The 13,054-nt window shown below is 40.2% G+C and overlaps 1 protein-coding gene across 6 annotated transcripts in view; it reads left to right on the top strand.

Moving 5' to 3' along the window:
* RALGPS2 (Ral GEF with PH domain and SH3 binding motif 2) overlaps nt 1-13,054 on the top strand; it is a 116,538-nt gene that overhangs the window by 21,489 nt on the left and 81,995 nt on the right. For all 6 annotated transcript variants that reach the window (XM_054072706.1, XM_054072711.1, XM_054072709.1 and 3 more), the window contains 2 exons: nt 3,467-3,598; nt 7,277-7,384. In XM_054072706.1, coding sequence (XP_053928681.1) covers nt 3,542-3,598; nt 7,277-7,384 — 165 coding nt within the window. In that variant the 5' untranslated portion in view covers nt 3,467-3,541. The remainder of the gene's footprint in view (nt 1-3,466; nt 3,599-7,276; nt 7,385-13,054) is intronic.

The following is a 13,054-nucleotide window of genomic DNA, read 5'->3' as shown; positions in this document are numbered from 1 at the left end:
CTTCCCTTTGGGGGTGTATAGGTCAGTCACTGTGGTGGAATGATCGTTAAATACAGCTTTGGGTGAATCTGCAGAAAAACTCAGTCACTGGAGCCAGCAGACCCTGCTTAGTCTAGACACTTTCGTTCTTTGGCTATGATGAATCCTTTTATCAATGTGTTTAGTTGGCTTTTTACTGTACTGTGCGCATGGTATGAAGAGGTAGGTAGTGTCTTCAGGCTGGTGTAAGCACATGGTTAAGTATTTTTTGCATCATATAAGACAGTTTCAGTTCCATATTTAATGAATTTCTGAGCACAAAGGCATTTATTGAATTGACAAGCAGAAACAGGCTGAAAGTTCAAATTGCTCAGTGTAATTCCGTTGTAATCGGATACACAGGGCACGCAGTGAAGACTAACGTGTGACTCACTATTGCAGTGTGACAACAGCCATTCTGCATATACAGCTATGCTGCTGAGAGCTGTTGATCTCTGTTTCATATTGGCGTTTATCCTTATTTTGGTGTTAAGCAGAAGGGTTGTATGGCAAGCAAATGATGTATTTATTCCGCTGTTAGGTTTCATCCAATATCAATCTTAAACAATACACTGGCTGAAGCTGTTGCTGTGACTTTTCATTGTTATGAGAGTGGTGATGTTCTCATGACTACTGTAGCTTTTTTTTTTAATGTTACAAATTCTGGAACTTTAAAGTTGGTAAATGCCAGTTTATAGGAGTTCAATGCTAATTCTGCGCCTTACTCCATCTCCATCAACGGGGGAAAAAGTATAAATGTATTCAAACATGCTGTTGTAATGCAGCAGTGGGAACAAAATTAACATCATGTGGACAGTTTGTATATGATACAGTTTGCCTGGCAGATGTTGTATTTTATAATTGGTTTCCTTTGCTTGTCAGGCTTTTCTAAGTGATTTTCTCTTATTTTCTGTGCCTCGTGGGAGTCTCTTCTCAGCATGGTGGCTAATTTCAGCCATAGGGGGTGGAGTTCTCAGAGTTTTCATTGCAGTGAGTAGTAAGGTAGCAAAGGAAAACCTGGATCGGTGTGCATCTCCGCTGCGCCCTCCAGGTACAGTCCTCTGAGGTAGGAAGTCTGTCACATAGTGTCCAGGGTCACCAGTCCCATTTAGCCTGCTGCTAGGTGAATGAGATGCACGGTGTTTGGATGGCATGGGAATAAATGCCACTCAGAATGGATGGGCACATACTAGCAAAACTCAGAGTAAATTAGGCGACAGATAGTAAACTGGAGCTGTTGTGTTACCATGCTAAGGCTAAGGTTTGAGACAGTGCATTAGGAAATGGGGAGGAGTTGCTAGGGCCTGTCACGGGTGGGTATGTGTTATGTGAGACCGATCATGGGGAAACTGGGCTTTAACTCTGTTCCTTACAGAGAAGATGGTTGGCTCGTGTGTATCTGAGGCTGCTCTGCAAACTCCATAGGCTTCTGTGGTATGCACGATTTCTTTTAAATAGCACCGTCCAAATCCTCCACAACACAAACCCCAAACTTCAGTTTTTCCTTTCCTTGGTCAGAAACAGCTCTTCTCTAGTTTTCTTCAGTGTCACTCCCCATTAGTAGGGGGAGGGTGAACCACTGAAGAGTATGTGAGACAAGGGTCAAATATATAACCTGTAGTTTAAGATTGGGTTTGTTGATACAATTATGGGCCATACAGCATGACGAACTTGGGCAAAGTATCAATTCTTTTCTTTATAATTACAGTGGTTGAAAAAAAATACACATCTTGAAAGGGTAGTTTTTTCAGTAGACATTATGATTAAATTGGGACAAGAGTACACTTTGAACACATGGAGAGATTGAAACTGGTTTTGGAGGTGTGATACCTCTGTCCTCTACTGTCACTACATAAATAAGAATTAGGACACATCAATTGGTTTTCGTTCCTAAGTGAAAAGACTGTAGGAAGAGGTACTGGGGAGCTGAACGCTTGGAAATGCTCCACATGAGACATCGGAAGGGTGGTTGGAGTAGGAAAGGACAGGACAGCAGTGACACTAACAAGCCAATGATGATGTGGGTTTTCCCTTCATGTGGTCTGTTGGTATAATACCAGCTAAAATCTGGGTGCAGTTAAGTGAAGGAAGGATAGTCTTAGTTATAGCCTGTGTGCTGGGAGTATAACGTTGAGGTGAAAGGTAGTGTCTTCTGCCCTGTGAACGAAACAATCCCATGAGGTTTTGTTAAAAGCAAAGCAGAAAACGGTAGCACGTAAATGACTGTTCTGAATGGCAGAAGTACACCTCAGTGTAGACCAGATGGAGACTGTGAGTACCCCAAATTACCTATAAGCTGTAGTGTTTGGCTGAGATTTGGGGTGGCTCGTTCAGTCGTTCTCCTTCCTGTATGGCATTCTTGCAACACTTTAAAGTTACTGCTTCTCTTGAGGATATTTTATTAATTAAATATTGCAGTTTCTTGCCTTCCAGGCTTGTTGTCTGACAAACCTGGTTTAAGTCCTGAGGAGAAAGAGCTTTCTGGATTACTTTTTTTATTTCATTATGTAGAGGTCTTAAGCATGAGATGCTGTCTTGTTGTGTGGTATTGCTCAGTTAGCTGCTACTTACCTTCTTTATTTGCAGGCTGTGTAGTAGTTCAGAGTTAAACTATATATCTAAAGTGAATTTCGTAAGTAATAAGTTGGGGAACAGTCACGCTTGTTATAAAAATACACCTCTAAAAAACGGTTTATAATCATTTTCACACTAGAGGGCACTAGCATCTCATGAAATTTAAGCCCAAAACAATTTTTATTCTCTCTGACACTTGGGTATTGGATAGTCTTTACTACTTTTGTAGTGGATGCCAAAGGTTTCCAGTTCTTTGCAGCCTTCTCTCTGTAGAAATGAAAAGTAAAAGTAATAGTGTTCTTGTGAGGATGCATTAAGAGTTAGTGTGTGGACTTTTCCTTTATGTATGGTTTTGGGGTTTTTTTTGGTTGAGTTTGTGGGGTTTTTTCCTTACTAATCAATAATTTGGGTAACTTGTGGAGAAAAGTGTAAATTCCACTTGTACTCTTAAATTGCTTTTTGTGGGGGAATTTTCACTTGAAGCTGGTGAGTAGGTGTATAAGATAGGAAACTGTTGGATAACTTCCTATAACAGATATGTAATAGAGTTAATGCCTGGAATATACTTCTTAAAGTTGGTAATCGGAGGAAGAGAATACATGAACTGATGCCACAAGCCTAACTTTCAGTTAGGGTTAATAAACGCGTTTACATGTTGATACCTGGTATATAGAAAATAGTATGGAAAAGAATGTGGAAGCCTGTACTGACAGTAAGTAATGGATTGTAGTGGAACCTTCAGTTGTTTATCTTACGGAGTGAATTTAAAGTCTGGGCTCCAAAGTGGTTTGGCTGTTTTGGAAGTACTTTATTTTTGTTGTGAGTTTTAGATACTGAGTCTTGTTTAAAACTGATGACTTTCTGCTCTTTGTAGGAATGGTTATTCAGTTGCCTTGGAGATGATCCTGCTGCTGTAAATGCAGGTCTGAAGATTGATGGTGTGGGCAGTATGGACCTAATGAACGGACAGGCAAGCAGTATTAATATTGCGGCTACTGCTTCAGAGGTAAGGATTCCAAAACTCAAGTACTGTGGATTTAAGACCATAAGTACTCCATTTTTTTTGTAAATGCACCAAAAAGTAAGTGGTTTCTTAACCGATCTCTTGCAGCAGATTCTTGGTTTGCGTGTTGCTTTCATATGCCCCTGTTCAGATGTAAGTAACTTTGTTCTGACCTTTGTACACCAAAATAAAGAAAGATCTAGTATTTACAGCCTTGCCCTAGCCAAAGCTGCCTTTTTTATGGTCTCTTCCATCACCGCTAGACAAGGAAGCTTTTATTTTCAAGCTTTAACAATAATAGATGCTCTTAGTGCAGCAAGCTGGGCTGGCAAGGCCTGTGGGAAACATTCTCTTCTTTGACAGGTGTGTGTGTGTGTGTGTGTGTGTGTGTGGAGGCAGTCTGACACAGTGGTAGCGGAATAAGAATGTTCCCCTTCTCCCTTGGACCGTATTCAGCCACTGGTGTGGGTCCCCTCCTGCCCACCAGAGTTTCTGCCCTCTAGAAGTTAACAGCTTGTGAGTTAAGAGCCTGTGCCTGAGCCAGGTGTTGGAGACCGGCCTCTGGGCTGGTGCCTCCAAGCCTGAAGTTAGCATGGTTTTCCATTTGTCATCTGTTTGCTAAGGAAAAGGGGCAGGGTGAAGTTAGCACCAGAACTCCGTCACTTCTTTTTGCTGGGATCACAGGAGGGGCTGTTGGGACTTGTGATGGATTCCTAAATTCTTAACGGTGTTGGAGAGTTTGCAAGATCTGTTTGTTTTTTTTTTGTTATTGCTCAGAAGACTCTTGCAAATTACTCTTTCTTTAAGTTTTTGTTGGATTGGTTGTTCAGGGTTGGTTTTGTTTTGTTATTGCCTTGTAGTACTGGGATGCAGGGAAGTGAAAATCTTCCTTCAGTGTCTGAGTCATCTTTCCAGACACAATGTCTGTCTTCTCTAGTGGGACTCAATAAATGCTTTGGCATGTGCAGATGGACAATACTGACCTAAGCTTTCTGCTCAAGGGAGACGGTTACATTATTGCTGATGCGTATTATTTTTATTGCTTTTGTCACAGTTAGAAACATTTTTTTGCTTTTGTGGATTTCAGTTTGTCTTTTTTCCGTGATTCTTCATTTGTCTTTTGTTTAAAAGACAAAGTACTGAAGAACACTACAAAGTCAGTAGTGGTGAGAGCCAAAAGGTCCTGGAAACAGTTGTTTCCTCAAATGACTCTTTGGACCATACCAAAGGTGTTTTATTTATATATTTACGCGTGTGCTTTGATAGCAGAGTTGTATCTGTGCACTTCCATGGGCATATGGAAATGGAAAGTGCTGCAAACAAGGGGAAAGGAAAATTGGAGTGTTGTGTTATCAAAAAGAATAAAATAATCTCTAGCACAATTTCACACCTGTTGTCAAGATTTAAACAAGAAAGATGGCATTAGCTTCCAAGACTGATGGGGTTTTTTGTACAGATTCTTGTATTTCCCTTTATCGCATTTTGAATGGATTGGCCATTCGCTGGCATGCAACTGAAAATGTCCTGGAGGGAGAGCTCTGCTTTTACACAACGAGATGACCTTGAATGTTTATGTGATGTCTGATAACATTGAGTGAAATACATTTTGGGAAATTTACACGAATTTACTTAGAGCAAGTGATGGGGTTTTTTTCCTATCTTGACTAATGGGAGGAGGGAGGACTTGTAACTGAAATGTTTCTGTAAGTTTGTTGGTTACTGAAGATGCCTGTCTGGTTTGCAGGTTTTGGTGGTGTTTTCAAAATTAAGTTTCTTCAGAGAGATAATACTGCTAAAAGAACCTAACTAAACCCAGACATGATTATTAAATGAGTGTGTATTTTCTTTACATATCCTTATAACAGAAGCGCTTAAAATGGACAGGAGTTTATTTCAGCTGACTGGATTCTCCAGAGGTTCAAATGTTCCTGTTTCGCTGAGTGGGGAGCCAAAGTCAAAACATATAAGTACCCCTGAACTACTGCCTTGTAGGGTTTTCAGGAGAAGACATTAGCCCAGTAGAACTATTTACCAGCACCAGTGACTGTATGCCATCTTCCCTCCTGCCTTGGCATCGGCACAGTGGAGCAGTGCTGAAGCTTGGCTTCCCCAAGATGTGAGCTGGTGAAGTGCTTGCTCATGTGTGTGCTGTAAAAATGACCCATATCCACGGTCTTGAAAACCTTTAATGTTAGCAGTACGGTTATGCGGGCTGTGAAAGTGCGGTCACGATGGGGACCACAGTCTAATCACTTCAGCTTTCTAGGAGGTCTCGCCTGTGAGGGTGGTTGGGATAAAGTCCTTAAAGGATACATTGCTCTCCAATGCAAAACTGGGCAGGTCTTGGTTTGTGCTCAGCATGTTTTACCACAGCTGAGCTGGAGCTCCCAGCAATGGTGAGACTGAGCTCTGAACACCAGTACTAGTTTTCTGTGTCTTGAATCTCGCTGAAGGAAAGTATGGGCAAGGCTGTGGTAGGATCTCTGTTAGCACTTGTGTCAAGGCTGTGCTGTTGCAGAAGCACACCAGTGCTCTACTGTCTTTAGGCAAGCCTGCTGTTCGCTGGAGGAGTTAAACCTGGTACACTCGCTGTCTGTAGTAACTGTGGTCCTTTACGATGGTTTTGTCCATGTCCCTCATCTTATTTCTCCATTTTTAGTCGAGAGTTTGCTTTACGCCAGGTTTCTGAAAGTGAGAAGGAACTAAGGAGCAAGAAGCATACACAGCCTTTCAGGTATTCAGAGAGAGTGTGGGGCAGCAAAGAGATCATGTGCTGTGTGCATATTTCTGAAATAAGTGCGTTTGGGCTCAGATGTGAAGCATACGTCCAGATGGAATGTCTTGATCTCAATGTTAAAAACCCCTCCTTTCTTGTAAGGACTGAACAGAATCTAGGTTTGCCTCTGTGCACTAAAGGAAGTGAATACTAACAGCATAGGTGTATTGTTTTCATATGAAGCATATGAAAACAATATGTGAAACTTATGAAACCAATATGGAGTGTTAATATCAAGTGTTAATTTTTTGAACCATATTTTTATTTTGCAGGGAAGCTAAATCTTTACTCTTGATAAAGATTCATAGAATAGTATTGTAGGTTCTTGTATTGTTTGCAAGTGTGAATTACTAGCATTTCTTTTTAATAAATAGTTGTTAATACTAAGTGTCTTCAGCAGGAACATGCATGTAACTTAACAGATTTACGCTGTGAGCTTTACAGCTGCTAAGAGAAGCAGGAAGGGATTGATACTGTTCTTTGATGTTGGAACTAGATGGTCTTTCAGGTCCCTTCCAACCAAACTATTCTATGTTCTATGTAGAACTATTCCTTCTGGGGCAGACCTTGTCTTTTTCCTCACGGTAGTGGTATTTTTTTCTGTTTGAAACTCAGTGTGACTCTATTGTTATTTGTCCCATCAACAAAATTGCAGTTTATTTACATGCTGAAATTTGACTTGTGTTTTGAGGAACAGATTTGATATCCCTTGAAGTCAGTTCGCAAGTCTTTCATTTTAGACATATTTGTCGGGAGAAAGTCTGTCCAGTGACTGACTTCTAATTCATAGTTTGCCCAGTAGAAAAGCTCTGTGAACAGTGATGTTTGAACAGAAATTTTGAAGTGTAAAAGCAAAAAAGTGGAAAGAACCCAAATATCACCAGTGGTTTTGTTTGTTTTTGCAGAAGAGTAGCAGCTCTGAATCCTTGAGTGACAAAGGTTCATCTGAACTGAAAAAGAGCTTTGATGCAGTGGTATTTGATGTTCTAAAGGTTACACCAGAAGAATATGCGGTAAGGAATGCAATTGATTTTTGTTACTTTGTGTGTGAATCTTGTTGGCAGCTTTCCCTCTGCTTCCCCATTCATGTATGGTTTTGCTTAACTTCTGTTGTCCATGGGTTTCAAAAGTGGATCCTCTGCTTTAGTTCTTTATTATCCATGTTCTGTTTAGTGTTAAGGGATTGGTTTTGCCTGTGCTGTCCAGGCACTTCTCACACTCTTGTATGTAATTTAGACCAAAGATTAAAATATATAAATATACATGATGCAGCTTATTTCTGACATACATATTTTCATTGAAAGAATGTACTACACTTGTATTTTTTTTTGGAGGTGCTTTAATGTTTAACTTCTTTTAATTCTTACACCTGAGGAGCGTTTTCTTCTTCTGGGGGCAGTGGTACAGAACAATGAGTTGGATATCCTGCAGCACCAAGAACAAATGAGTAAAAACATTTAACCAAAACATGGGATGATTTTTTTGTTTTGTTTTGTTCTGGTTTTACCTTACTTGTAGAGGTTAAGATGTCAAATGGTCCCTCTAGTTAAGTGATTCGAGTGTGTTACTAGAAAGATAGCTAACAAGATATTACTCTTGCTTATTACTTGAATTATGAATACAGTTTCATGATGAGTTATCCTGAGGAGATTATCAATACGTGGTAGTATCACAAAATGTTCCCTTTAATTTGTTCTATATTTTGATAATTAATAACTATTTCTGTTAATTATTAATGGCTAAATCAATTTTAATAAGCACACTGAAAATTTAAAGCATTTGGATTATGAAGCAGTACTTGGGCATTAAACTCTTCTTGGATAGTTGATGGGATTTATTCCTGACTGAGGTTCATTCCGATAGTTGAGGCCTCTTCTTTGCTCCATGGTCAGGAACAGCTGGGCAACGAATCTCCTACTTTTCATGGGAAGATGTTTTTAGGGCTGGCTGCCCTTTCAGTTTTATCTTAGGATTTCCCTACATAAAGGAAACCTCAGTACTTGGGGAATTTGTGGCGAGGGGCATGGATTCAAGTGGAATTACGCATTCGGGCAGGTATAGCTACAAGTACCTTTGAATGGCTCAGCAGTTTAGTCAGTGGTGGCTGCTGTTAAGCAGCAGAGTAGATCACCAAGTCTCTGAAGTTGCTGTCACTCCCTAAGACAGCAAAATGTATGCAGGTGCTTTGCCTTGTATCACTTTTCATAGTACTTCTACTAATAATCCTCATCTCTCTTGTGCAGAAACTTTATGCTTTCATGTGTGTTCTAAATTTACTTGGTAGATCTTGGCTAGATAAAAATCTTTACTAAAATCCAGTGTTTTTACTGTTTTCATATTATGCCTTAAACTGGGTAAAGTTCCACTGGAGAGAATCTTTTAATTAAGAATTTCACTTTACAGTTATTTATTTTTGGTTTATGCTATCTGGCATATTTTGTTTTCTCGATTCCCCAAAAGAAGACATCTTTACTCTTAGCCTTGTTCCTTTTAGAAGTATCTAGTTCGTCATATCAGGTTTCGTTTGCTGTAAATGGATCTGAAATATCTGAATTCTGAACAATCGAGCAAAATTTTCCTTAGTCTGTGTTCAGCCCTTTGGCAAGGTTATAATTAATTTCATTTCTTTTTCAATGTTTCTGTACACGGTTGTACTTCTTCCTTAACGTTTGTTTCCTCAGGCAAGTCTTTCTGCTTTTCTAGTAGGGCTTTCTTGCTTTGAATACTGTCATTTTCTGATCCTTCTTGCTGAAGGTTGTAGAAATAAGTAAATCTGCCAAAAACCTGGGTACCTTAGAGGAGAAGCACCTTTGACTCCTACACTTGTTATTTTATTTTTATTGGCCATTTCCTTATTCTTCCTGGTTTCAGTCCTACCATAACAGAGAAGTATAAGTCTTCATCTGGATTTTGGTACTAATGTGAAGACAAGCAGAGAGGGATGCGATGTGGCCAAGCTTGTGAGGATACCAGCACTGATGAGAATAAAAAACTGTGTTAGTAAGATTTTCATTATAATAGTGGGTATGTACCCCTCAGACTGGGTGTGGATATGGTACCACGTGCTTTTTCAAAGTATGAGAAATATTCTAGCTTAGTGATAGCTCTTGTATAACGGATGCAGTGCAGATTGCTGACATCTGTGACTTAGCAATGACATGTTACCAGCTGCAGTGTCAATACTAGTTTTTGAAGTGGTGAACCGAGGAATTAATTTGTGGGCTGTGTCAGTACCTTATTCATGGAGAGAAAAGAGAATGTGATAAAGCCAGTAAAATAGCCATAAAAGCAAGTTGGTGCACAAGAGCTACTTGGAAAACCTCGGCTCAAATGAAAAAGAATTCTAGTGCACAGGTTACGTAAAGATGTAGGTTGACTGGTAACACGAGGATCAGCATTGGGAAGTCTCATCCTGCACCTTATGTCGTGTTTCATTTTGATCAAATGTACAGATGGGGCAACTAGAATTATGCTGGAAGGGGAAAAACTGAAAGATAATAAAGTTTGAGAGATACTGGAAATAGGATTCATGCTAGTGGTTTCAGTACCAGTATGAGAGACAGAGACGTCTTCAGTTCCTACTGCGTTAAATGCATTGTTGTTATTTCAAAACTTGATCTCTTTAGTCACTGGGTAAGTGACAAGTTGGGCTACAAAAGTTAATTCTGTATCTTCAACAGGCTGCTTACCAAGCCAAAGAGAAGCCAAAGTGTAAGTAATTCTGGTGATTTTATTTCCATGTTCTTTGCTTTGGCAGTCACCTAACACTACCCTGAATGCGCAGTCCTGTGCTGTTTCATGTAATGGTTCTTTGTTTGGCCTTGTGCTAGCTTTCTGGAGCCATTACTCCAGCCCTTCAAGGAGTCTAGTTTGAATAGCAATGGAAATTATTACTGCTACGTAGGAGTTGTTACTGATTGGGTGTGCTAAGCTCTTTGTCAGGTTGAAATCTGCTTTACAAAGGGCCAAGTTACAGCTGAAACAGGTGAGATCTTCAGGTATAGCTGCTGCTGTTGCAGTTTTGTAGTTTTCTCTATCCCCTTGCAGCTTACCCAAAACATAGTTTCCAGGGGTTGTATTGAATGCTTGCATGTTTCATAAATTTTGGGGAAGAAGAATCCCATTCAATGACTGTGAAATAGAACACGTTTGCTTTCTGCTAAGGATTTCACAGAGGACTTTCTAGCTGTAACTAGTGAGGAGACTGCTTCTGGTTTAAATACCTGCTTTTAGGCTGATCACTGCTCACTTCTTCATTAAATGGCAAAGCCACAAAGCAAGTTGGTGCCAGGATTCCCCACTGGTGTCTGGCCCTGACGAGGGAGCCGTTGTGTGTGTACAGGGCAGACACAGTTGCCGTGAATGCAGTCCATTTTCATGGCAGGGGAAGTGTGGTTTCGAGTGCACAGGGCACAATTTGAGGGGCAGGGATATGTTCCTGGTGCAGTGGCAGTAGGAAGAGGGACTGGTGATACTGGAAGGAAAAGGGAGCATGCTTTGGGGGCAGGAGCTCCAAATTAAGATGCTGGCGAACCTCAGGCTGAAGAAATATTTGGTTTTTTGCTTCACGCTAAATTTGAATTCCTTAGACTGCTACTGTTTAATTATTTGAATGTTTATTACTTTTTGAACTCGCTTTTCCAATTTATACTTCAACTTAGCCGCGGTGGTGTAAATATTTGAGGTAGAATTAAGGGAAGCACAGCTGTATAAATCCATTGCTTTTTTTTTTCCACCTAGTTATCTGAGAAGGTTTCTTTATTCTTTGCCTAGGCTCTGTAAGTACTGTGAAGTAAGTTTGCATTAAGATGTATGTGTATTTCTGTTACTTTTTGTTCCAGTTAATATTTGTCCAATGGATATTTGGAGAAAAAGAATATTGTTAAATTTAAAAACGATATACAAACCTTGTTTAAAAAAATGTTTGGGTGAAACAAGGAATTTTTCTCAGGGGCTTCTTATGACAGTTAAATATCAAGTTATCTATATCTGAAAAGAGTATGAGAGCGTATTTTGTAAAGGAAGCAGATCTCGAGTTCTGGAAATGCGTCACGTGTGTAATAAAAGTGCAAAAAGGTCTTGGTGTGTGTGGTTCAACAAACACAATCTGTGCCCCTTTGAACAAAAGAAAATAAATTCAATTGGCCTGAGCTTCTCCCCAGGAGAACTTTCTTTGGTGCAGGACTGGCAGATTCGGTCTCCTCTGCAAACTCCTGCACAGCAACTGGTGCGATTTGTGCAACCAGGTTCCTGGCAGTAATGTTGGTTTTGGCCTCTCCTGAGGCTGATTGTTGGTGGATCGGGGAGTTTGAGGCGAGTCTGTCTGCTGCATCTGAGAGCAGCTTGTGTGAAGTGAAGCCCGAGGAGCTCTTGATAAAAAAGGCTTCTGCTGGTGTGTTGCTTGTTAGCTTTATTTTACAAAAGAATGCTAGAGAGTAAACGTGCTCCTGGTGAGAGCAAGAAGAAGCAACTTTATTATAGCGTGTGGAGGAGCTATTAACGATAGAAGTTCTGGAGCAGACTTTGTGAGAAAACAAGTAGAGTTTCAACACAGGAATTTTAATCCCCAAGTGTTCCTTTTGGACAGCAGAATTATTCTCCTACTGATGCAGTGCTTAACAGAGGCTTAGCTACTTTTTCAGTGATGAAAATCATTCTGACAGCCCAGAGAGACAGTGCTAAGCCAAATTGGAAGGCTTAAATGCAATTCCTTCTAAAAATTCAGATTAAGGAACAATTTATGAAGTGCTGCTTGAACCAATGTGGCTTCAAGGAGAGTCAGATTATGGCAATGTTCTTCAGTAACTGAAGTGTAGGCATTTCAATTTTTGCATCTCAGACAGAAACTTAGTTTTTCTTTTCACAATGAGAGTCTCTGTCCAGGAGCCTTACGGGCAGCATGCTGTCCTCACAGTAGGTACATGGCACGAAAACTTGTTGAGCAAGTAGCCTGATGAGGAGTTCATGCTTGAGAACAGCTGGGAACTAGAAAGGTGGCGTTGTAGTCCAGATCACATGGGAACTTTCGTATTGGGGCATGGAGAGGAGGTCAATGCAGTGGCATTAAATGCAACTACAAAGTTTGGAAGGAGGATGATCCACATGTGTTCATGGAGAAGACAGAAGGAATTGGGGTGCATTTTAAAATTTCATTTCATTGAGCTTCTCTGTATTCCTCAAAGGAACACAAAGAGATGCGAGTCTTAATTTCTAGCCTGACAAGCTTGCCTGAGCGAAGTGAATCTCTTTGCCTGTACATGAAGCTGTGTGTTGATAACTTGAGTATTTGGAAGGACTTGTTAACAAGTCCAACATCTCAACTAAAGTTTTGCCTTGGCTCTTTTCAGCATAAGTGTTCTCTGAGTGTATCTTGGTTATTACCTTCAAGTCCATTTTAATTCTAGAAGTTGTTTAGCTATATTTTCCCTGTCCCCTTCTTGAATACCGTGCTTTTGGTGAAAAATCTCCTTCCCTCTACTTGTTGGGTGTCTTGCCCTGTTCTTGTAAGACACACCTTGCTTATTTGTTTCCTCAAATAGAGCTTTGTATGTAGATCTCTCAAGAGGACATGCTATTAAATCGTCAAAATGAAGCTGTGTTGCTTACCCAGGTGCAGTGTAATGTAACCCAGACTGACATCTCTGACATGTTTAGAAGTTTCTCGGGTGTAGCCCTCACCTACA

Source organism: Cuculus canorus, chromosome 8, assembly GCF_017976375.1.
Source record: "Cuculus canorus isolate bCucCan1 chromosome 8, bCucCan1.pri, whole genome shotgun sequence".
Classification (NCBI taxonomy): domain Eukaryota; kingdom Metazoa; phylum Chordata; class Aves; order Cuculiformes; family Cuculidae; genus Cuculus; species Cuculus canorus.
This window is presented reverse-complemented; position numbering and strand designations above follow the sequence as displayed.